Below are 24,231 nucleotides of genomic sequence, written 5' to 3'. Positions count from 1 at the left end.
AATACAATGGATATGAAACTGAACACATTATAACTAAGTAACAACAGAAAAGACTATCGGAAACCATACGCTTAAGAAGAAATCACCAAAGAGCTGTTATTTCTAAATCAGTGTCATAGGAGAACAGGAATGGAATAGTGATCCCTAGAGATCAGGAAGGGCAAGGAGCAGCAGCTTGGAAGGACAGAAATTCAATAAGGGGCACCGTAGGAGTTCTCGTTCCTTAGCACAGCAGCACAGCACGGTCACTGTTGGTCTAAACAGCCTATGAGATATTTCACAGTGACCAAAAGAGTATGAAATTCCCAATATATAAAAATGACTAATATTTGAAGAGATGAAAATACTTATTATCCAGATTTGATTATATATTGTATGCATATATTAAATTACCCCCAGTAAAGATATACTGCCTCAAAAATATTTCATCACATAAAGTTCCAAAAAGGCAGCACTAAATATATAATAAGAGATTCTGTCTAGGCTGTAAAACTGTAAAGCAAAGCTAAGAAATGATTATCTTAAAAGAAGACGAGTAAGTAGTGTTTTATGTACATGTTTCACAATGCAAAAAGTTGAAAACTCTTAAATGTCCTTTAAATCACACATCCATATGTTCAAAATGTTAGACATTTTCAGAGAGAGAAGCAAGTTCCTCCCCTCACCACAGAGATCTCAGAGAGGTGGAAATAATTAGACTAAGATTCCATAAACAAAAGGAAGGAAGGGTAAAATCTATGACTTCTTAGTGGTATTCCAGGGTTCCTTCCACTCAGGATGTGAGGAACTGACTTCACATCAAACCAAATTGAAAGTTGTAAATGGAGATTATCACTATATAAAGGAAATGAATATAGCAGTGCACAACTCATACTCAGCATCTGTTAACTACTAAGCAGTCACATGTTACTAATATTTTAGCCAACATGTATATAGCACTTCCTACATACCAATTCATAAATGAAAATCCTTTTTTCAACTTCTTAGATTCCCCAGGCTTTGATACATTAACTGTGATGAAGATAATCATATGTATTGGAGAATAATCCCGTCAAGTATTCTACTTTTCACAAATCCTCATGATAATATATTCCTCTTTCTTGTTACTACAGACACGATTTTACTTTCAAAAGAATCACTGAACATTACAAATGACTTTTCATAAGCTGAAATACCATTCCTGGATCCAATGACGCTTTAACATTAGAAGCCTACACACAGTAGCAGCCACCTCTCCATTTAGTTTTACTCAGGGCTGGTGGTGGTTACACGGGGGTCCAGCGTGCGTGCTAGATTCATTTACCACTGCTATTTCTGTATGACGCTAAAACCCCATGCTCACGAGTTCCAATATTATTACAGATAAACCTGTATCGTCAAAGTATAAGATGACCATCATTTGTGAAGACAACAATGGTAAACAAGACTTTTTTAATCGGTGATGAAAAACACGCTAGGTTGATGGTTCACGTGTTTTTATACAATGTAGAATTGAAGGCCTCCAGTTTTTCTCTGCTTTGTGTTAAGTGTTTGGTTAGGTCACGTAACTCTCAAGCCACCACCACTAGCAGAAGGAATTATTTCATTCTACTTCAAAAAAATGGTTAATGACTACACGTGCAGTGTGCTAAGTGCTATGTGTGCTGAAGGTGGAAGGTGACTGATTCTGACTTGGAGGGAGGGAGTGGCATTTCAAATGTGGCCTTTTAAGAGAAATGGCATCATAATGGATGGACAGGTCAAGGGAGGGCCTTCTATGGCCAAGAAAGGGCAGAGGCAGAAAGACGGGGACTGGGCACAGGTCGGCATCAAATCAGTCAGCATACTTGGGACCAGGCGGGGCAGAGCTGATGGTGCCAGTGAGTGCCACGGGATCGAGCAGTCACTGCTGTGGGAAGTAGCACAGCAGTGAGCTGTGTTTCCACCCAGTTACCCACTGGGATCCCCTGTGATGACCCCATGGCCTCCAGCAATTCTGATTCATATGTCTGTGCTGGGCCTGTAACACTGGAATTTCATAAAACTTCCCCATGACTAGAATGTGCAGCCAGGACTGAGACTTGCTGCTCTGAAGTCTCAGATCCCAGCCAAAAGTGAAAAGGAGCAGTCGCAGGACGTGAGGGTAGGAGGAGCAAATTCCAGCTCGGGGAAGCAGGGGAGGGTGATAAATAGGACCTGACTCCTGCTCTGAGATCCTCTCTCTGTGTGGAGAAATAGATGACACAGCTACTTAGCTCCTCCGCTGAAAAGAAAGAGGCGAAGGGAGCTTTCTCCAGGCCCAAGGTGCAAGAGGGAAAAGCGTTCTAAGACGGTGTTTGGTGTACAGAGTGTACAGAAAGGGGAAAGGGCAAGTGTCAGAGACACATTGGAGCTTCCACTGGGGGAGGAGCTGTGCAGGGAAAGGAGGCAAAGACAACACAGAACCAGGGGCGGGGCGTGCATGGGAAGGGATAGCTCTGCAGGGATGCTGCAGGTCCAATGTGTGTGATGAGCGAACAGCAATTGAGAGATGTCCAGCTACGGATGGGAAATAAGAACAAGAGCAACACAGGAGAATTATGCTGGCAATACGAGTTCATAGGCATTATCGGAGGGCTTGTGGGGAGACACAAACATCCTCGCAGTGCATAAGCTGGGACTGTGCTGCCAGTGACTTAATCCCACAGGTACAGTGGACGTCCACAGTTTGTGTCTAGACCAAAGCAAGAAGGGGTGAGGGTCGCGGTCCACACCTATTGGTTTGGATTTCCACCTCGTCTGCATGGGTACCTTTGCTGAAAAGCTTTGTCTTCAATACTGCTGGCCTCAGTCCCTCATTTTTTTTTTTTAATCGGCACCTTCTATATCTGACCACTTATGTTTAACATCCTCAAACAGGGTAAGTTTTATTTTAGTTGAGAAATAGAATGTGTCTCGAACAAGTTACAAAGGTCCAGGACAAGAACACAAAAAAATTCCTACAGGAGCAAGAACCTGTTACCATCTCTCTTACTATTAAAACTGTTATTGAGTCCAGAAGGCAATAAGCTACATCCCCAGGCCTTTGAATTTTTGTAAAGATGGGTCTTGTTAAGTTTCCCAGCCTGGGCTTCAACTTGAGATCCTCCTGCCTCAGCTTCCTAAATAGCTGAGGTTACAAGTATGTAACCTGACATCTGATTTCATTATAGCTTCAAATTTCAAGGTTTTAAATATTCTCCGATCAGGATTTATGGAGACATGAAAAAGGTCAGTCACACTCTATCTACAGGTCCTTTCAACTTGTGGTCAGAAAGTCAGTCATTTGGATTGTCTTTGGTTAATGCTACTTCAAAGCTTTATTTCTGAAACCAGTACACTCTTTTTTTACCTTTTCTCTTCCAACTTTAGGGACTATTATCAGCTCTGCTTTCTCTCACAGTTTAATCACAACTGGACATGGTCTTTAGTAGGTTCAGGGCTACATTTCAGATTTGGACACCCTAATATTAAAAGTCCTAGATAGCAGCAACACTTGGTTTAAAAGTGATTAACGCACCACCTTTTTTGTTAAACCCAAATTTCTGTGTGTAATTTCTCCTCTGGGGACAGAAAACAGCCCCTCTGTGTACTGCCTCTGTAAGCCAGTGTTCTGCAGGGGTGATGCCAGAGCAGTACAACTCCACAGCACCTCTCGTAACTCAGAGTCCACAAGGTAAACTCACATAAAGAAACTCCAATTATCAAAGTCTTCTATGATTATTATTTTTATTTACTGTATGTGTATACACTATAGTATATATTACATATATTTTGTATATACTATATTATTTTCATAGTAATGCCATTCCTTATGACTTCTAAAAAGGAACGTTTCTCAGGGATTTTTTCTTGTTTTAATACTGCAAATTAAAATCAATTTTTAAATTGTTTTTTGTGCCAATCCAGCTCCATGCCTTACTCCGAGGAGAAATTTGAGCCAATTCTAACATGCATTCACACCCTCCTGACCAAATAACCTTGTCATGTCAAATGGATCTCTCTCACGGAAGGCAATATGAGAAAGAAAATGTTATTTTAAAATCAACACAAGGTAATCTGTGCTAGCATACGTGCTGAGTCATTCTTTTCGAAGTGTTCTTTTGTTCTACATTCTTTTCTGAACTGGGACCTTATTAATCTCTCTAGCTAGGCTTCAGATTCTTAAAGTTAAGTTTAAAATGTGTTTGCTATCCCTCTTTACATTTTGCACATATATTTCTTTTATTGGTTCTCAGATTTTTTTCATTGGCTCTCTTGTACAGTTACAGAGAAGAACAAATAAAGTAATATATGTGCCGTGTTCGACGAAGATAAAAGTCCAATCCAACTAGTCTAAAGTCTTTCTTTAGAGAAGGTTAAAATCCAAGAGCACATAGAACGCCTCATGAATCACTACATTCCTCCTTTGTACTAATGTCATTTATCACATTAATTTCTTGGTAAAAAGCTAAAGAAGTCGCTGACATAATTCCCAGGCTTGCATTATTCCAAAATCACCAGCAAAACTGCCTAGAAATCCTTTTCCCCTCCTCCAGAGCTCTGGCTTCTCTCTCTTGTCCTCTTCCATCACCTCTTGAGCAAAGGAGCGATCTCTGCTGCGGGCTTCCTGCACAGGGAAAGCCCTGTGTGTGCACCCTGAACCCTTCCCTGGCTCACTGTGATGCCCTTGCATGGCTCAGAAGCCCCGGCATCATCCTACTAGAGTGGACGTTCTCCACCATCTCAGGGCCTACAGAGAAGACGCGCTTCTGGAGGAGGGAGTGTTACAAGATGAAGACTGACAGCAGCAGGGGTGAGGGGAGAGGCTGGACGGTTTGTTCAGACGTAGCATTTGGAGAACTTTAGCTTTTATCCTGGGGCCACTGGAGCCTAAGATCAGGAAACACCTGTAAACGGTTGTGAATCCTGGTGTGCTCTCCTGGAAACCCTGCCCTGGAGGGAGCTGAAGCACAGGAAAGAAGAGTTCATAAGGCCTACAGAGCCTCTTCAACAAGAAACGATGCATGAGAGCAGGAGATCAGCAGCCAGAGGAGACGAGACAAAGGGAGCGGACGTGACACACTTCAGGGACAGCCTCGAGATGGGGAGGAAGGCAAACTGAGGGACCTGCAACGCTCAGGCTGTGGGTGGGTGCAACTGTGATCAGATGAACCCTGTATTGATGTTTCAGTCGTTGAAAAGTGAAGACAGATATTAATACTTATAAATCACTGAGAACAAAGTCCTTGTGTATTTGGAGATGATACACCATTTGGTATTCTTCTGTCTGGAGCATAGAGTGCAGATGTTTTTGACCTTAGCCCATTGTTCAAAATTGCATTTTTCAAATCCAAGTCATTCTACCTTTATGCCCTACCATCAATGACTCCCTTATCCTAATATTCCTTCTTTCTGTCTCTCCTCTAAGCAAGCTACTCTTTTCTGACACCTGAAGGCTGCACAGGAGAATAAACTATGACAGTAACTTTCAAGGAGCTCATAATAGAAGATGTGTGTGTAGCAAGGCAAAGGCCCAAATAATCTCACTGGCTTAAACTATAGTCAGGTGAGGAACAGGCGTATAAACAAAGTCTACTGATGTTCACTAGAAAGAGACTATCACATCTGGAAGGGTCTGGACAGGGCCCTCACAACACTTCCTATAGTTTGCACAGGGCAGAGACCATGTCTCTTTTAGCTTCTAGTGTGAACATACTTTGAACTCAGGCCTTTACTATAATACCAGAAGCCGGAATTGGAACAGGATATGGAGTGGATAGGAAAAGGACACACAGGAAAGAAACCTCAGATTCTGCTGGAGCATGGACATCTATAAGAGTCAGATAAATGAGCTGAGGACTTAGCTCAATGGCACTGCACCTTCCTTGCAAGCACAAGGTCCTGAGTTTGATCCCTGGTACTGAAAAATAAAGTCATCTAAGCAAAGCAAGTGCATCGATGCCCCAGAATGGAAGGACGGAACAACACTGACCTAGTTCAGGAGTCACAGAGGGACGAGGAAGGGCACACAGGATTCACACAGCTTTAAACAAAGACCTGCTGGCCAATGCCAGACTGACCCACTGGTGGGCTCCTGACTGAATGTGCTGTTTCAAGATGAGGTCTGATGGGGAGAGGTAGGTAACTGGGGGCCTGGCCGGAAGGGCATTATCTCTACCTCTGGCTCCTCCCCCATCTCTCTGCTTCCCGGCGGCTGTGACATGAGCTCCTTTCCTTCACATCAGGCCTTTCCATCCTGTTAGTTTTGCATTTGAACCTGCTAACCATGGAGTAAGACTTTTGAAACTGTGAACCAAAACGATCCTTTTAGTTCTAAGTTTCAGATACTAAGTCAGAGAGCAACGAGAAAGTGACTAAGGCAAAGATGTTCAAGGTGGAGAACCAGGAGGCAAGAGACCATTTTCAGGGAAGCAAATGAATTATCAGCAGCGGAGTCGAGTGAAGTGCCTGTAAGAATGGATTCAAAGAAGGTACTTGGAGAATGTCTGAGCAAGATGTAACCACGGACTGGCTAGGGACAAGGGTGAAGGGCCCATAAATGAGTAGACCTGGGGTTCTATGTGGCTGTCATATTACTTTAAAAAACTACAGTAGTTGAGGGCTGGGGATATGGCGGACAGGCAGAACACTTGCCTCACGTTCATGAGGCATTGAGTTCAATCACCAGCACTGTACAAAAAAACAGCTGACAAAACTGAAAGGACAAAAACCCCCAAAGACTTGATATAGAAACCTAGATTCCTCCTGAAAGTCGTAAGACCAATTAACACTGGTTCTGCCAGTAACAAGCTAGTAAAGCCTCGAGCAGCAGCCTCTTGCAGAGATGGGGACATATGTCTGGCTCCCTGCAGCCCTACTCCACTGGCTTTGCTCCTCACTGTGGCTTGTGGGCATTTAGGGTTTCAAGCCTGCCAACAAGATCCGAGTTTCAAGTGTAGGAGCCGATACATCTGGGCTACTCTCCAAACTGGGAAATTAGGAAAAGGAGCTCTTTCTAAGAAACACAGATTCTGAAGTGCTGAGCTGGTCACCTTTGCATTCTTCACGACCTAATTCAGTGCTCTCCAGTTTTCTTAGCTGTTTAAGCTTACACCAGAGCTGTTTTGAGCTGCCATCTATCCTGATTTGTAAGAATAAAATATTCTTAGCTTCTTAATTTGAGACAAAATAAGACCGAAAGCCAAAAAAAGGTAGGAGGCTTTTGTTAGACAACTAACAGGAACAAGGAGACATTTTAGCACAGCGGGGTCTTAAAGAGCAGTGGCTGAGAGTGATGAAGGCCAGGCTTCCAAGCCAGATTTCCGGGGCTGTGTCCTGCTCTGTCTTTGCTTAGGGAACATTGGGCAGGGTACTTAACCTTTTGTCTTGAATGTTTATAAATCAGGGATAGCACAGGAGCCTGCCTCAAAGGGTTGTCAGTTCACAGACACAGTATTTAGGGCCTGCCAGAGTAAGAGCTTTATAAATGTCAGCTATAATGGATGACAGTATCGGAGAAAGCAGCTTTCTGTGGCTCACTCTCACTAGCTGCTGGTTAAAGCCTGACTGTGTAATACAGTGACATTCAGACTCTGGGTAAGACCTTCCTGCCCCCGAATCTGCTTCCAGGTCTGTAGAATCCTTAGTCTTTCTCCAGATCTGCTCTTAATTTTATTTCTTGGTTTAGAATTGCAAGCAACTTCTATCTTCCTAAGCCTGGCCTCAGTTGCCCTGGCTACAAGATATCTCCATTTGTCACGGATCCAAAGATCAAAGCTCCCAGCACCCTCACTCAACAGAGCTTCTGACTTTCTCAATTTATCCTTCGCCAATCCTGTAACTGCCTCTTCAGCCCCTTCCCAGAAGTCTCTGCGGCATGAGCCCTTGGGGAGTGAAGTTTTGCCTCACAGTGCCAGTGACGCTATGCCACACAAAACAGTGCCAACTCCACCTCTTCCTGCGGTGAGGTTTGGGGTGCTAGGTTCTAGAGCCTAAAATAGAAAACACATGAATAATTATATTAATCAACATGTCTCACCCTACTTCTGCTACTAGACAGCTGTGGCAAGTTACTGCCTTCTCAGTACTCACGTCCTCAGCTTCGAAATAAAACAATGATACCTACTTGCGTAAGGCCACTGTGGAAGGTAAATGGGCTAATGGCAAATGAATGTATGTAGCTAACCGCCAATCAAAGGCATACCAAAGAGAGACAGAGCAGTCTGCTCCAGGTGTGGAGAATTTGTGAGTAGCAAAACGCGCTGAACATTAATCTGCTCTGTTATCACCCTGCACCTGCAGTTCTAGATACTATCAAAGATATGATACTCAGTGTCCCCAAGGGTGAACGGCTCCCACTACCTCTACCCTTGATAAAGCACTGCTGCCAGCTACATAACAGACTCCCAGCAATTAATGATTTATACAAAAGATTGGGGGGGAGGAAATAAAAGGCACACACATGAAAGTAATTTTTTCAATGTTCACTTGGGTTCCCAACTTTCATCTGGTAGCTACTAAATGAAAAGCTGACAAACATATCCCCAAGCGACAATGTTTACTTCCATTTAATGGAAAGACCATGTCTATGGGTTATCACAATCTAGTCGGGTGGAACGGGCTTACCGCTAGTGATGAACAGGTCTACTAGCTGTTCCTTGGAGAAACCAGCATCCACTTCAGCTCTCACTATGTCACAGGAGTATCCTGCAGCCATTTGTCTGTGCTGGGATAAGCAAACAGAATGGTCAGTGCTGTCCACTTTCCAATCCTCCAAAAAAAAAGAGAGATGATATGAAAGTAATAAATACCTTCATGCAAAGTGCAAGCTGATGCACTATGTAGTCTTGCAAGCTTCCTTCTGGGCCGTGGAAAATGACATTATGATATTGCTCGACCTGACAGCAAACCAAGAAGAGACTTTAGGTGAAGATGGCAAAAGCTTCCATTTTACGAAATAGCATACACTTGCCTGCTTCCTGCTATTTTCTACAGGAGGTTCAGTATGGTAGCTGAGAAACAGTCCTTACTGTATTCTGTTTCTTACAGATGCTCTTTACTTTGAATTTCCAAATGTTTATTTTGCTTTTTCGTGGTTACAATAGCAATGAGTTTCACCAAGCAAAATACAAAGAAGCCGAATGAAATCCCTGGGTGTCAGTACCCACAAGCAAACACTGTAAATATTTCCTTCCAGCTTTTAATTTGCATAATGAATGTATTTATATTTTTAAAGGATACATGAGATCCGCTGTTGTACGTCAGAAAATATCTTCATGTTCTTGTCTGACATAAAAGACAACTTGATCAGTAGTAAACTCTTTGATCCAGTTTATGTGTTTGAAATGTGTTTTGACATCGTAGTCTACTAGTAGCATTTTGACAGTGCATATGTACTGTTACCAAAAGCTTTATATGTAGTTATTAATGTGAAGTTTTTCATTTTTATTTAAGGACTTCCTAAAAACATTTCAAGGGATTTACATCTACATATCTGTACATGTGTATATGTATGTACAGATGCAGGTATGTGTATGTACTGAAATTTATGTTGCTAACATTTGCTTAAAGTGATCATGGTTTGTTACTTTTTTTGTTCTAGTAAACATGTTCAAAATCAGATCAACAGGTTATGAGTTTCATGGAGAGCAAAGGCAATCCTTTGAAGGCCATAGTATAACTTCCGTAACTATCGTCCGGTTACAAAATGAAGAGCACTTCATCTGACATCCTTGTTGATGGACTCATTGATAAGTTTCAGTCATGGAGAATTATACGGGTTCTCATGATTCTTGATAGAAATCTGTAAAAATTATTTTCAGTGTTGCAGTAGTTTTGCTGTGCGAATATAAATTGGAGATATGCTCATTTGAGTTCAGAATATTAAAGTGAAGTAATCAATTTTTCTAAGTTTTTTCCTGCACTATAACTCCGCATTGTTCCATTTTGATCAACACAGTCTTATTTCATTCAGGAATTCTGCATTTCAAAGAAATCTAGGCAGAGATAAATCACATTTAGTTTGTAAAAAAGGAAACCTGACTGGAGGCCCTTAGGACTTTCTACCTTTGTTCTCATACTTAAGGGTAGCTCTCCTGAGAAGAATATATGAAGTTTTTGCCAATCATCCTCTGCACAGCACAGTCAGCAAGGTCTAGAGCGAGACGTAGAGAAGGAGCCTCTCAGATCATTATCCCAGTCGCAGCCTCCACGCCCAGCACAAAGACACGGGAGAAATGTTTGCAAAGGTCTTAAAGGACCCAGACAGGAGAAGCTCCAACCTAACTGATATGGTACTGCTTATAGAAGTGTTGCGTATGGAAGGGTCTCTCTGTACAACAGCTAGGAGAACGTATGGGCACACATGCATGCCTCTGTACTGCTGACAGGCTACTGCACTGTGATGAGGCTGTCTCTTTCAGATCACTGCAGAAGGCCTATCGCAATCTTGAGGGTAGTTGGGGTGGACTTTGTGAAGACAGTAAATATGTTCTTCATTAAAGGAAGGGCAGATTTTTGGATATAAAAGGATGGCTTGCAGAAAACCCTTTAGCATGGAAGTAAGAGGGAACTCCTTTACCCGAGGCATTCAAGACTTGAGCTTTGGGTTCCAAGCAGAACAAAACATGCTTTTGGGAACTTTGGGAAAGTGGAGGAAGACCAGGCTTGAGCACTAGGTATCAGATGGTGAGTCAAGTGTTCTTTCAGGAGCTCGCTGATGTGGGGCTTGGGGTTGGGTTTTAAGTTCAGGAAGGCAACCTATCTGCTAACCACTAGTAACTTTTCTTTGCAATTCAATATTACTCTATGATTGACAGGCCTTCAATAAAAGACTTACAATGCCTGCAAGAAACATTATAATGGCTGTCAGTGCTCAGGGAATGTCAAGATCCTAAAGCCACAGGTTAAACTCAGCAGTGGCCTGAGCTGTTTTCCAGAGCACAGGTGGGCTATGAACCAAGCAATGGTGGAGGTACATGTGAGGACCAAGACCGGAACAGGAACTTGCCGAGGAAAGAACATTATCCTAGAAAGTCCAGCTGAAGTTCAGCTTCCAGGGCAGTGACACCTAAAACTTCAAAGGCGTGTTATTGTTAAAAAATTAATTATTATAGAGGCATATTGATTTGTATTTATGAGATAAGGAAGACTGTCATTATTTGTCATTAAAAGCACTACCTGGATTTGCCTAGTCGCAACTTCCTAATCCTAAACGAAATATGCATAGTCAGGCCTTTTCTGGCTGAGACAAATTTTCTTCAATTATATTTTTGATAATGTCTCCTTTTCTGGTTTTATCTCTATAGAGCATCTAAAATACTTTATATTCTCTCTTTCTCTGTGAGAGTATCTGTCATCTCACCATCAGAACTCTGTCCTCATCTACACTCTGGGAAAACTGCTCAAGTTAGTCTTGGACGACAACGAACACCATATCCACTACGTCACTTCTGCTATCTTCTGCTTGAGGACAGCTTTATGCCCCTGCATTTTCAATGCTCTTACAGTTCCTTACTCCATCCACCTTTCTGCCAACACCATTCTTTCTCCACTTAGTCCAGACTTTACTCTGCCTTTCTTGCCCTACTTTCAGTCTCATCTTATCTCCTCACATTCTACAGGGAAGGAACATTTTAATTTTTCCAGTTGCTATGGTCTGATTGTTTGCACCCCCTGCCAGTTACGTGTTGACAATGTGATTCCTAAGGTAATAGTACAGAAAGAGGGGCTTTTGGAAAGAGGCCTGAGAGAGACCCCTCATCCTTTATACTAGTGAAGACACAGCAAGAAGTCTCTATAAACCAGGAAATGTTCTCTCGCTGGTGCCGGACACTGATTCTGCTGGTACCTTGGATCTGAGCTTCCTAGCCTTCAGAACTCTGAGAAATGAATTTGTTATGCACAAACCCCCATCTATGGAGTTTTATTGTAGCAGAATCAATAGGACTCAGACACAAGCAGATAATTTTAGGGTGTGTTCTTTTCAGGTTCTCAGAATGACATTTTCTGCCCTATTCTTCAACAAGTATAATCCTATTTATTGTTTATACACTGCAACCAAAGGAAGAATTCTGTAATAAAGCAGGATGTACAGACCACTGTTGGCTTCAGTTGCTACACACTACTTTTATGGCCAAATCTCCTACTCAGGTCCCTAGATGGGTGACAGGGTGCTATCTATAGCTGCCGGGGAAACTCCAGGATCCAGCAATAGCTGCCGTGGAATGAACTCCTGCTATCCCAAATGGCAGACAAATGCACAAAGGAAAACTGCGGCCGGGGCTGCTCCAGTCTGCATCCCCACCAAGAGGGCTTATTGAAGGGTGACACTGCAGGCCTCAGGACTCGGCATGGTCTCCTCCATTCTACCAACTTCCTGCTCAGGTACTTCTGGGAGCCGTGATTTATAAATGGATGGGGAAGCATTTGTATTGACAGGGAGTAGAGGAGAATCTCATGGTGCTGCAAAAGCAGAGACCAATGCTCTAGTTTTCTAATTAGTATAAAATCTTGCTTTTTGGAATCAATCTTGCTGTTTTCCTAATTTGGGGGAGGCTTCATATAAAGCAACAGCAAATTTTTCCATCTCCTCACCAAAGGGCAATCTTGGTTCTGGTTTTCTCTCATTTTGAGGTTCTGTCACTTTTCTAAAGTGCTTTAACGGGGAATTATAGGTACTGGTACTGGTGGCCAGGTGCAATGTTAAACCAGAACTCTCAAGCTGTCCAAATTAATTCCAAATCAATATGAAGTATTGGGCAGAAATTCTCTCACAAGGATTGAATTGTTTCACACCAGTATAACAGGATAGAGATTTTCCAGATTTACTAAATATTATACCCAAGAGTTTCAACTAGCAGTGCAATTTAATCTCGTTTCACTTCCGAATACAAGTGTTTTATTCGTTATTGCCATCCTGGCAAACTTTCTACACTTCCTGAAGATTGATTCTGAGATCATATAACAGCAAGGACCCAACTTTATAGATAAGCTGTCTTTTATTTCAATCCACTGTTCTAACATGGTAAGATTTTAGGAACAACAGGAAATATTCAATTTAAAATTTCATTAAAAAGGCCATTCACTAGCAATAAGCCCTTTGTGTTTATATAGTATAATATCTTATGTGGTATAGGGAAGAATATAAATAAGTGAGCTGTGTAGGTACAAGGAAAAATACAGATTTCAATATGATTTGTATACTGTAACATACATTCCATGTACGGTCTTTTCTCATTTTGTGCATTACCAATTTTTGGTTAATTTTTTTTATTCTATCTCATCAAAAGTTATATGTTAGCTGGCATTTAAAAATAAACACAAATCTTAATTACTGGGAGTAAATTACTTTTATCTGTTGAAGTCGATATAAGTATGAAAAGCAATGTCAAGAAAATCTGTCATATTACTTCATCTATCAAGATGTTGGGCATAGCTCCACGTTTCCAGCAGAGGGCGCTAAAGAGACGGGAAAAGATTGACAGGCCGACTGGGGCATGAGGGTTAAAAATAATACTAAAAGGAAAGAGGCCTGTTCTTTGAACAATCAAATAAATTTCAACTTCTAAAGTCATAGCCTGAATCACAGTCACCGGAATTATCTCCTTTACAGTGTGACATTTCTGCTTATTCATAAAGGGACCCTGGCCTCATTACCACAATTGGTACCAACCCCTTTTATTCTCATGTCCTCAGCCGATTCAGGGAGCTCATCACGTTATCAATTAGTGCTTTGTGAGGCAGAGCTTCTGGAACAAGTGCCCTCAACAGTGGACCATCCACCCTTTCATTTTTTTTTTCTTCCACAGTTTTTTCTGCAGAGTAGTGTTGACGAAGAGCTGTGGTCTCCACTAATATATATCACTGTGGGAGATGTATTTCAGATTTATGGCATTTAAAAATAATAAACCTTAACTTTTGTTTGCCGTATCATACGTAGTCTGGGGAAAAGATTTACTGTCCACAGATGGTTTTAGGCCCCCTTGTGCTGAGATGCTAACCACACAAGAATAATGAATAATAAAGGGATTTCCTAAGCCAAAAAAAAAAAAAAAAATGGGGATAGCTACCTCCTAAAGTCACATGCTTTACAGCCAGAAACTTCACTTCAACCTCTTCTGACACCCAATTTTAAAGAAGTCATTTATCTATAAAATTAGATCGATGAATGAGTTCCTCTTAATTTGTATAGTTACCCCAAACAATATCTATTGTTTATACCAGTCTCAAAAGAGCAACGCTATTTTACTTCCAGCAGCTATATTTTTTATGCAGATATATATCTATATATCTGTATCTATATCTATATCTATTTTTTGGTACCAGGGCAGGCAGAACCACTGAGCCAAATCCCCGCCCCTTTTTATGCAGATTTTAAATGGTGACCAACGCAATTAAGATATTATTTGGTGAGACAGTACCAAAACAATTAACAAAAAGGTAAAACCTGAAATGAGAAAAGACCTAGTAACAGAATGTATACATTAGAATGACCTGAAAGTCTACATACATCTGGAATACAAAAATTTAATGGAATCCTTAATCTTAGACAGTTTTAACCATTTGCTGATGTCTCTCTTTATGTAACAGGTATAAGACAGCAGTGAGAATTTAAGAGAAATTACAGTTAACATATACCTATCTACACACAGAGATTGCAAATTAGCTTAATGAAACTGTAAAAACTTATCAGATTAGTTACTAATTTCAAGAGACCTTCATTTATTGACACCAATGACTTAGGTATTACAGCTGTTTTTTCTGAAACAGTAAAACCCTGTGGTATCTCAGACACAGAGGCTTATCAGCCAGCCATAAGCACTCAGGGATGCTTCCTGATCCTGCTGACCCACTTCCCAGAACTACCATGGAAGCCAAAGGGTCTACCTGTGTTGGAGGTAACTGCCCTGGTGCCTGTTTCTCCATCACTGTAGGGAACCAACTCCCCTTCCATCAGAACCTCAGCCCGCCGTGCTCTCCCAAAGAAGTAAAAAAAGAAACGGTTACAAAAGGCCACCCGCTCAGGGGGCTGATGGGGTTTTGTGGGCTGTCTTTGACACATATCCACCACTTTCTATGGAAAGGTGCCACTTTATTTGGGGGACATGTGGGAGAGAAGGAGACTCTACTAGTAATGAGTATCACAGCACGTCTTGCAGTGGACAGCCAACAGGTAGAAAGATCTCAAGGATCGTGTCCTAAAGGACTCAAAGTTATTCCTTCATTTTAAATTAGGGCTCAGGTCAGGACGCTTTACTCAAGTATTTTTTGATGTAGTAAGCATGCATGGTCACTGAATTACTGAAGTAAAGTTGCAAATAAGCTAATAAAATTGCGAACTGGCTAGAGAAATGTGTGGGTTAATGAAAAAAGTCCAACCGAGTAAAGTGTTTTGGTGATTCAAACTCAATTCGATTAAACATTGCCCTTATTAACTCAAGGATAGATGTCTAAAATTTACTTGTGTAAATAACAAATGAAAATATTTTAAAATATCACTTTAAAACAGAAACAAAAAAACCCCTCCACTCCATGTGCTTTTCTGCATAAGACTTTTCACACATTTTACATATATAATACATTTGCAAATGCAATAAAGAACTGGTTTACTGTAATTCTTTACAGAATATGACGACATATATAAAATGCAGAAAGCACAGGTTCAACTCTGTAGGTGTCCCACCACTTACTGCTGCGATCTTAGGGTAAATCACAGTGATCCCCCATTGGTTTATTTACCTGTGCAGTGTAAGTTGTTGGTCCAAGTATCTAATCCTAGAATGTTAAGCAAGACAATCTACGCACGCTGAAGAGAGCTTGATCTATATTAAGTGCTCAATAAAAGCCAGCGATAATTATGTTTGCCTATCTGCACACACTGTCAACACACTGTCGGCTATGTATCGATGCACTGCGGCTTATCTGCTGCGCTGGCGGAATGGCTGTTCAGATCCTCCCAGTGGCTTCTTGACCTACCTTGATAGAACCGAAAGTCCTTGCTTTGGTTCCGCACAATCCGGCTTCCAATCCCTTCTCAGAGCTCAGGGTCCATCTGGACATCTTTGTCAGCTTCCAGTACCCACGGCTGCCTTCCTCACTTCACTGTTTTCCCTTCAGATCCACTAGAGACAGGTCTCTCCCAAAGCTTCAACGAGAGCGTCCTATGCTTCCTTTTCCACCGCTCTTTATCTCCTCCTTTGCTTTATTTTCATTTATACTTGTAATTATTGTGGTCATCATCACATTACCTATGTGATTTTTTTAAAAAAATCCTTCACAAGTCTGTCTTTTTTCCCCTGGAATGTAAACTTGGAAGGACGTCTTACCCGTATCCATAACCTAAATCTAAACTGCTCTCCAGTGGTCAACAAACTGATTTAAATGACTAACAGGATACACGTGCATAACACATGGCCTATCCCCTTAAGGAGCTAATTATCTTAAATGAAAAGAGGAAACCTTCACAATGTTTATAAGGTATTATTGACTCGATCCCTTTAAATTTTCAAATAATTGTTAAAATGAGTAATGTCTTTTCATTATGTTCAACCAAGAGTTAACTGTTAGATTATAAAACCCTTCATGCACCCTCACTAAATTGAGAAAAGAACTAAAAGCAGTTTATTCAGGCTGGTTTGTTGATCACTGGTAGTTAAATTAAGTCTTATGAATCAGACAGCACGTGTGTATAAGTATACTACAAATATGCCACATATAATGGGACTAGCAGACATTTTATTTTACCAGATTTGCTAGTTAATGTGCAGTTTTAATTTGGTTGCATGACCCTTCCATTCTTTTTTGCTAAATAAAAATTACAGAGATCATTGTTTTGAACTAGGTTCCTACCCTGAGCTTCAATAAACTAGACTGAAAAAAAAAAATGGAGTCACCCAAGCTACAGGTTCATGTCTCCAAACAGAAACTAAGTTATTTGAGCTTCTGGGAGACCAAGAACCAACAGCCAAGTTTCCTCAATAAGCTAGTTTCAATCAGCATGATAATTAAGTTCTCTCTGTTTTAATCCTTATTAAAAAGTAACCTGATATTAAGCAATCAGTTATTTTTCTAGTGCTGTTTCCCTGTGCCTGATTTACAAGGAAAGTAATTATAAAATAACCAGCTCATTTTTTATTCTTTGTTTTCTTCTTTCTGTCTGCTTCTCTGCTTGTAAAACCAAACTCCTCTGCCCAGCCCCAAGGGAGCATTTATTTTATTTACTTAACAGAACGAAGTACTGCAAATCAAGATTTTAAAACTTGGCTGTAATTTTGTTTGTTGACAATTTCATCACCTAAACAAGTGAATGAAAAGCCTTGGGCCAGACCCTTGCCTATTTACAGAGATACTGGGAGGAAAAAGAGAGAGAGAAAGAAGGGTTCTAGAGAGAGCCTGAGGCTCACATTCCTGAAATTCAGGCAGTCACACCCTCCACCTTCACTGAAGCAAAGGAATAAGAAAGAGCTCCTTCCCTCCTGTATACTTTGGGGCTTTGAGGGAAGAGGAGGAAAAAGCAAAGAAAAAAAAGTGAAAATATCAAATTCAGAATACTCCACCTCTTTCACAATGTGAAGCTATGAATGTTTATGTATCACCAGGAAAGAACCCTGTGTACAGAGTCAATCTCAATTTTGAGTCTAGCTAGATCAATGGAAGGTTCTGAATGCTTCCTTTCATCAGAGTGAAAACAAAGACAGCAATTCACAGCTTATGGAAAACAACTTTTGTAAAGGATCACAGTCTCATGTGTTTTTTCTAAAAGCTTTCTAAATAAAGTAAGTTGGCAATCGAAATCATTGTTTACTTATTGTTTCATACCATTAATATTAGTTTTAGATAGATATCACACAAACAAAGGACATGCACAGTATCTCAGGGATGCGTACAATTCTGGCTTTCTCACCTGCGAGGTGTGCAGCTTTGAGCATAATATCTTACCTCTAATTTCCTTATTAAAATAGTAGGTGAAATTGTCAGTCTCAGAGATATTTTGAAAAATAAAGACATATAAAAGTACGTGCCACATTACTTTTCACGTACTATTTAATGAAAGTAAAGTATACATTTATCCATTTTATGCCTAGAATTTGCTGTTTTGATAACCTAATTCCTCTTCTTTCTTTTAGCAACCGGCTTTCCAGTTTTGGGAGGACATGTGGTTTATCCCACTAAAACCACACTTGACAGCTAGACATCATTCTCAACTCTGTCCTATGGGGTATGAGGAGTGATGTGTAAATCCCCTGACAGGAAGGGGCTCAGTGTCCAGACATCTTCCCTCAGGGTAGGGACTGAGCATGGTACTCATGACCACTTGTGACCAAGTCACAAACAACACCACAGTGAACAGTGGAGCAAGGAGAAGGTGCTGAGACCCTGGGGAATTCATCTCACCTTTTCCTCCCTAGAGCTCTCACCTCCTAGAAATTAGATGCTTAAAAAAGATAAACTTCTGCTAAAGCTATAATTACTTGGGTTCTGTTAAGTGGCTAAACAGTCTACTCAGTGCTAGCATATTTACTCAATTTTAAATTAGAGACGCTTATAGTAAGGTATCTTGGTATGTTTCCACTCCTTTCCATACCGATGATCATTCATTACATGGCAAGTCCTTGGTAAAGGAAGACAACCTCCTCCTGCTCAAATTATGACACTTTACAAGTCACACAGTTTCTGGGTTCAAGCAACGGACACCTGGATGACAACGACGGAAAATCAGACTAAGTGATGGGCAGCCAGCCAGGGACAGGGCTGCTAGGGAAAAGAATGGTGCAAAACAGGGGCGCAGGGTGGGTGGGGCTGGTACTCCCATAAACACACGATTATGCCACCCCACGTTCCAGGAGCAGGGATGGACGTGGAGGCCTCCACTTGGCAGTGTTAACCTACCAGCCTGAGGTAGTTCTGTAGCACCTGAAGAGGGATCATGGAAGCGTATGCCACACTACTGAGGCAGCCTTCTAGGGGACCTGTAAAAAACAAATGCAGAGAAGGAAAATTGGTGCTTTCTTGTTAAGTATGAATGATCAAAATGCAGCAGAACCTTTCCTTAAGGAAACAGCATATTTACGGGTATACCTGGGCAGAGCTGATACATGGTCAAGAAGCACCAGCATGCCTCTGTAGTGTGAAACACCCCCACACTCCGCTGAATGGTAAGTAGCCATCCATGCGCCCCCTGTGTGCCTCAGCTGTTCCTGCCTCCCCCAGGGAAGCCTACCTACCTCCCAGCAATCGCAAGTACAAGTATGGTCACCAGATCCCGGCCCCCTATAGCTAGCATCTGATAACCGCTGGCTTCAGGGTTTTACTGTTTTTTAAGCAAAAGTTATCCTAGATAATCTCCATCTTTAGAAGGTGTAGCCTTGGCCAATACTAATGTACAGGGCTTCCTCTTAGGTCTCCTCTCCTGACCCAAGTTCTGTCACTCTCTTGATACAGCATGTGTGCCTAAAAGTAATTTCTAGGGTAGACTCTCTCTTTTTCAACTGTAGTAAATACAGTTTACACACTAAAACATTAGCTGCGACTGGATTTTTAAAAAGTATATTCCCAAGTAGGGGAAATAAACCATAAAGTCAGTAACCTTTTCAATCCAGGGCTGAGAAATTGAGGGCTGCTGTATCATTCACTACCAGAACATTAGGTAAGGAAACTAATGCCAGTACAATATCCAGAACCTATGGGACTTAATGAAAGCAGTTCTAAGAGGGGAGCTTGTATCTGTGAATATCCACCTTTCTAAAACAGTCTGAATGCAAATAAATAACCTAATGGTACATAAAAGGTCCTAGAAAACCAAGACCAGTTCAAATCCAAAAACCCATCTAAGAAAGGAAAATAAAAACATCAGAGCAAAAATTAATGAAATGAGACTAAAAAAAAAAAAAATCAATGAATCCACGTGCTACTTCTTAAAAAGAATAAACAAAATAGAAAAACCTTTAGCCAATCTTTTCCCTCAAAAAGGAAAAGAAAAGGTCTATATCAATGCAACTATAAACAAAAAAGGCAAAAATCACAATGGATATGACCAAAATCCAGAAGATCAAGACATGTATCACAATAAAGTGCATATATAGACAGAATGGGTAGATTCCTAGATACATATAAATTCCCAAAACTGCACCAAGAAGATATAAGAACTCTGAATAATCCAGTAACAGTCAATGAAATTGAGGCAGTAATAAGAGAGCCTACTAAGAAAAGCTCAGGACCCAAAGCATTCACCACTGAATTCTTCAAGAACTTCAAGGGTTGAACACTAATACTGCTCAAACTCTTTAAAATGAAAGTGAAAGGAGACAGGTACTCCCAGACTCATTCCTGGAAGCCAGGACTACCTTGATTCTAAAACCAGATAAGGACTCAACTAAAACAAAAAAAAAGTGCAAACCAATCTCTTTAATGAAGAGATCCAGGCAAACAGGATGCAACAAATTCTTACAAACATTATACATCGTGACCAAATAGGCTTTATTACAGGGATCTAAGCACAGTTCAACGGATGTGCATGAATGAATTTAATACATCACATAAACAGAGGGACAAAAATCACGGGATCATCTCAATAGATGCAAAAAAAGTCTTAAACAAAATCCAACATCTATTTATGATAAAAAGCCAGAAGAAAATTTTTTCTGATAAAGACCATTTATGACAAACCTATTGCCAACATCATATTAAATGGGAAAAATTAGGAAAAAGACAAGGATATCCAGTAACATCTCTCCTGCTCAACACAATACTTGAAACTTTAGCAAGAGAATTCAAGGAAGGAAAAAGAGATAAAAAAGAACACTTACAGGAAAGAAAAAGTCTAAGTATATAGTATTTGCAGACAACATGACCCTTTACAGAGAAGACCCCCCAAAATTCCACCAAAGACTTTTAGAAACAATTAATCAATTCAGCAAGTTAGCTGGATGCAAAACTTTTACACACAAATGAATAGTATTCTTGTATACCAATAATGGACCCACTGAGAAAAATTAGCAACAATACCATTCAAAGTGACTTCAAGAGAAATTAAATACTTAGGAATTAATCTAACAAAGGTAGCAAAAGATTTCTGTAACAAAAACTGTAGTACTTTGAAAAAAGATACGGAAGAGGACATCAGAAAACTGAAAAATATCCCTGTTGCTGGATAGGCAAAACCCATGTTGTCATTATTGGGCCATACTTCCAAAACTGATATAGAGATTTAATGCAATCCCAATCAAAACAGCAACAGTCTTCATTGCAGATTTACACAAAACAATTCTGAAATTCCTATGAAACTAGAAGAGACCCAGAATAGCAAAAGCAATCCTGGGCAAGAAGAGCAAGGCAGGAGGCAGCACAATCCTGGATTTCAAGTTACATTATAGAGCTACAGAGATAAAAACAGCATGGCGCTCTCAAAAAAAATCAAACATGTATGAATGGAACAGAAGAGAAGATGCAGAAACAATCTCAGACACATTCACCCATTTAATCTTTGACAAAAGGGCCAAAGCATATACTGGAGGAAAGACAGGCTTTTAGCAAATGGTGCTAGGAAACCTGGTTCATCCACATGCAGAAGACTAAATGTGGACTCGTATCTCTCACCGCACACTAAACTTAAATCAAAATGGATTCAAGATCTACACATTAAAATAGAAGCAACATGGTGTAAAAATAAGATAGGTAAAACTCTTGAAGGCATAGACCAGGATATTCTGAACAGAACCCCAATTACATAAGAAATAACATCAAGAATAACAAATGGGATTATACCAAATTAAAAAGCTTCTGTGGAGCAAAGGACCCATCTAACAAAGTAAAGAAAAAACCTACAGAATGAGAAAAAAATTTGCCAGCTATTCCTCAGACAGAGCACTAACGTATCTAGAATACATAACGAGCTAAAAAAACAAGAGCCAATAAAAAAGCAACTGAAATGAATGGACACTTCTCAGAAGAGGTACTGTTAGCCAATAAATACAGGAAAAAATGTTCAACATCTCTGGCCATTAGAGAAATGCAAATTAAAACAACACTGAGATTCTATCTTACCACAGGAAGAATGGCCATCATCAAGCAATCAAATAATAGGCTGGCGAGGCTGCAGACACAAAGTAATCCTTCTATGTTGTTGGTGGGAATGTAAACTAATACAATCATTATGGAAACAAGTATAGATTCCTCAAAAAAAAAAAAAGAAAAAAAAAGAAATTCCACTTGAACCAGCTATTTTTCCCTTCTAGGTATCTTTCCCCAAGAGTTAAAGACATCTTATAGAAGTTAAAGACAGTGAGGCATGCATACCTGTGTTTATAGCAGCACAACTCATAATGGTTAAATCTTGGAAGCAGTCTGTATGTTCATCAACAGATGAATGGACAGCAAAAAGATGGTATTTATATGTAATAGAATACTACACTCTGCCGTAAGGGAGGATAAATGTGAGTCACTTGTAGGAAACTGGATGTACCTTGAGACCATAATGGTAAGTGAATTAAGTTAGTCACAGTACCTTAAATATTGTGCAGTTTCTTTTACAAGAAAAACCCAAAATATAAATAATCCAATACAAGACAGATAACAGGAAACAGAAGAGATGGATCTTCCGCAAAAGGGAAGGGGACCAAGAGATGAAGGGAAGGAGGGAGAAAAGCAAGGAGAGAGGCAAGTAAAAAGAACTGCGGTGTTCTACACACAGGTACCAACTCCCCACGATGAAGGCGATCATTTGGTAGTACAAACATTACTGATAAAAATAAAATTTAAAAATCTCCCCATGCTTCCATTTTATGTATAAAAGGGGAATACGCAGAAATAGATACCAAGTTAGGTTATGAGGATTAAATTCTTTCACACTTGGAATATATTATGAACATAAACAGAACCTCAAAAACAGTAGGTGCTTGCTCGTTTAGCCTACACCAGCGAAGGCAAACCTTTTAGAGCCTTCGATGATACAGACAGCCCGCTGCAGCATGCATGTCACAGGCTCGCCACCACTGGCCTATACCATCAACAACCGAGTTAAACACACTGTGCTCGACAGTCACACACAAGACCTTTCTCTCTCCAGTCTGTGACTCCCAGCAGCACCATCTATTTGGCCTCCAGGGTATTTCTAATGGGGGAGGCAAGGGCATGGGAGCAGTCGAGACAAGGCACGCATCGCCATCGGTGTCGGGAACATGGCTTGTGATTATACAATTACTTTACTGCTGGGGATCACACATGCATGGTTTTAGAATGCTGGACCAAAACGTGCAGACTTAAATGGTATTGTGACCAGATACGAAGCCAACATTTTCAGACGTCCAGAACACCCTTACCTGACAAATACACTGTGACATGCTTGGCCTTGCTCTTCTCCACAAAGTCCCACAGTGACTGGGTGCAGCTCTGACTGGCCGGCCATGGCACATTTCCTAGTTGAAGAAACGAGACGTCAAGGACAGCCAGGATGCAGCGCTCTGCTCTCATAAGGACAAACCTGTGCTGTCCTCTGTGAGACCTCCAAGGAACCCAGAGATTATGTTGCCAAAAGCCCACACAGGGCGAGTAAAGGGTCACGCAAGGTGTTCACTTCCTAAGAAAACTTCTGTTTAAGGACAAAAGAAAGGTGTTCTATCTACAGATTTATCAAAAGCATTACTGAGGAAGGATCAAGAGAAATTTGGAGAGGAGAAAAATACAGCCAAATTCTTCTAAAGTTCCCAGGAGCAAACCTAATCAAAACCTAAAGCCATTTCATGATTCTTCCAATGGCTGCTTTACAAAGCCTAACACACCTTGGATGAGACACAGATCCTTTACAACTGGGTGCTGCATTTCTTACCAGCAAAGTTTTGATTTCAGAGGGAAAAATGCATTTCAGATGATCAGTATAAAATATGCTTTCCCAGTCTCAGTCCTCCGTTCATTCTTATTCAGAGCGGGTCCATGCTCATAGGTGGCTTTCCTAAGGATGGATTAGTAATAAGTAGCTCTCCTCATTCATTTCCTTCCACAGGACAATTCCTTCAATATCTGTTCTCAGTGTGCCCCCAATATTCATATACACCCCACTTTCAACTCCACTTATCTGTTGCCTATAAATTCCTTCAATCTAGCTTAATCTAGATCCATCAAGATCACTTACATGGGTACATTAATAATGACAATGTTATAATTACTAATTATCAAGTGGCTACAGTAAAGCACTGAGCCTTTTATCCCTAAAACTCAATGATTTTTTAGATTTGAAATGCTACACCAGCACACTACACC

At 40.6% G+C, this 24,231-nt stretch overlaps 1 protein-coding gene across 8 annotated transcripts in view; it reads right to left on the bottom strand.

The window, feature by feature from the left end:
• The window catches only part of Cttnbp2 (cortactin binding protein 2), a 306,866-nt gene that overhangs the window by 20,923 nt on the left and 261,712 nt on the right, over positions 1–24,231 (bottom strand). For all 8 annotated transcript variants that reach the window (XM_010621899.3, XM_033758148.1, XM_010621900.3 and 5 more), the window contains 4 exons: positions 23,295–23,390; positions 18,868–18,947; positions 8,790–8,876; positions 8,605–8,704 (listed from right to left, as the gene is read on the bottom strand). In XM_010621899.3, coding sequence (XP_010620201.1) covers positions 8,605–8,704; positions 8,790–8,876; positions 18,868–18,947; positions 23,295–23,390 — 363 coding nt within the window. The remainder of the gene's footprint in view (positions 1–8,604; positions 8,705–8,789; positions 8,877–18,867; positions 18,948–23,294; positions 23,391–24,231) is intronic.

This window comes from Fukomys damarensis, unplaced genomic scaffold (genome assembly GCF_012274545.1).
Source record: "Fukomys damarensis isolate Sample0158 unplaced genomic scaffold, DMR_v1.0_HiC HiC_scaffold_4, whole genome shotgun sequence".
Taxonomy (NCBI): Eukaryota; Metazoa; Chordata; class Mammalia; order Rodentia; family Bathyergidae; genus Fukomys; species Fukomys damarensis.
This window is presented reverse-complemented; position numbering and strand designations above follow the sequence as displayed.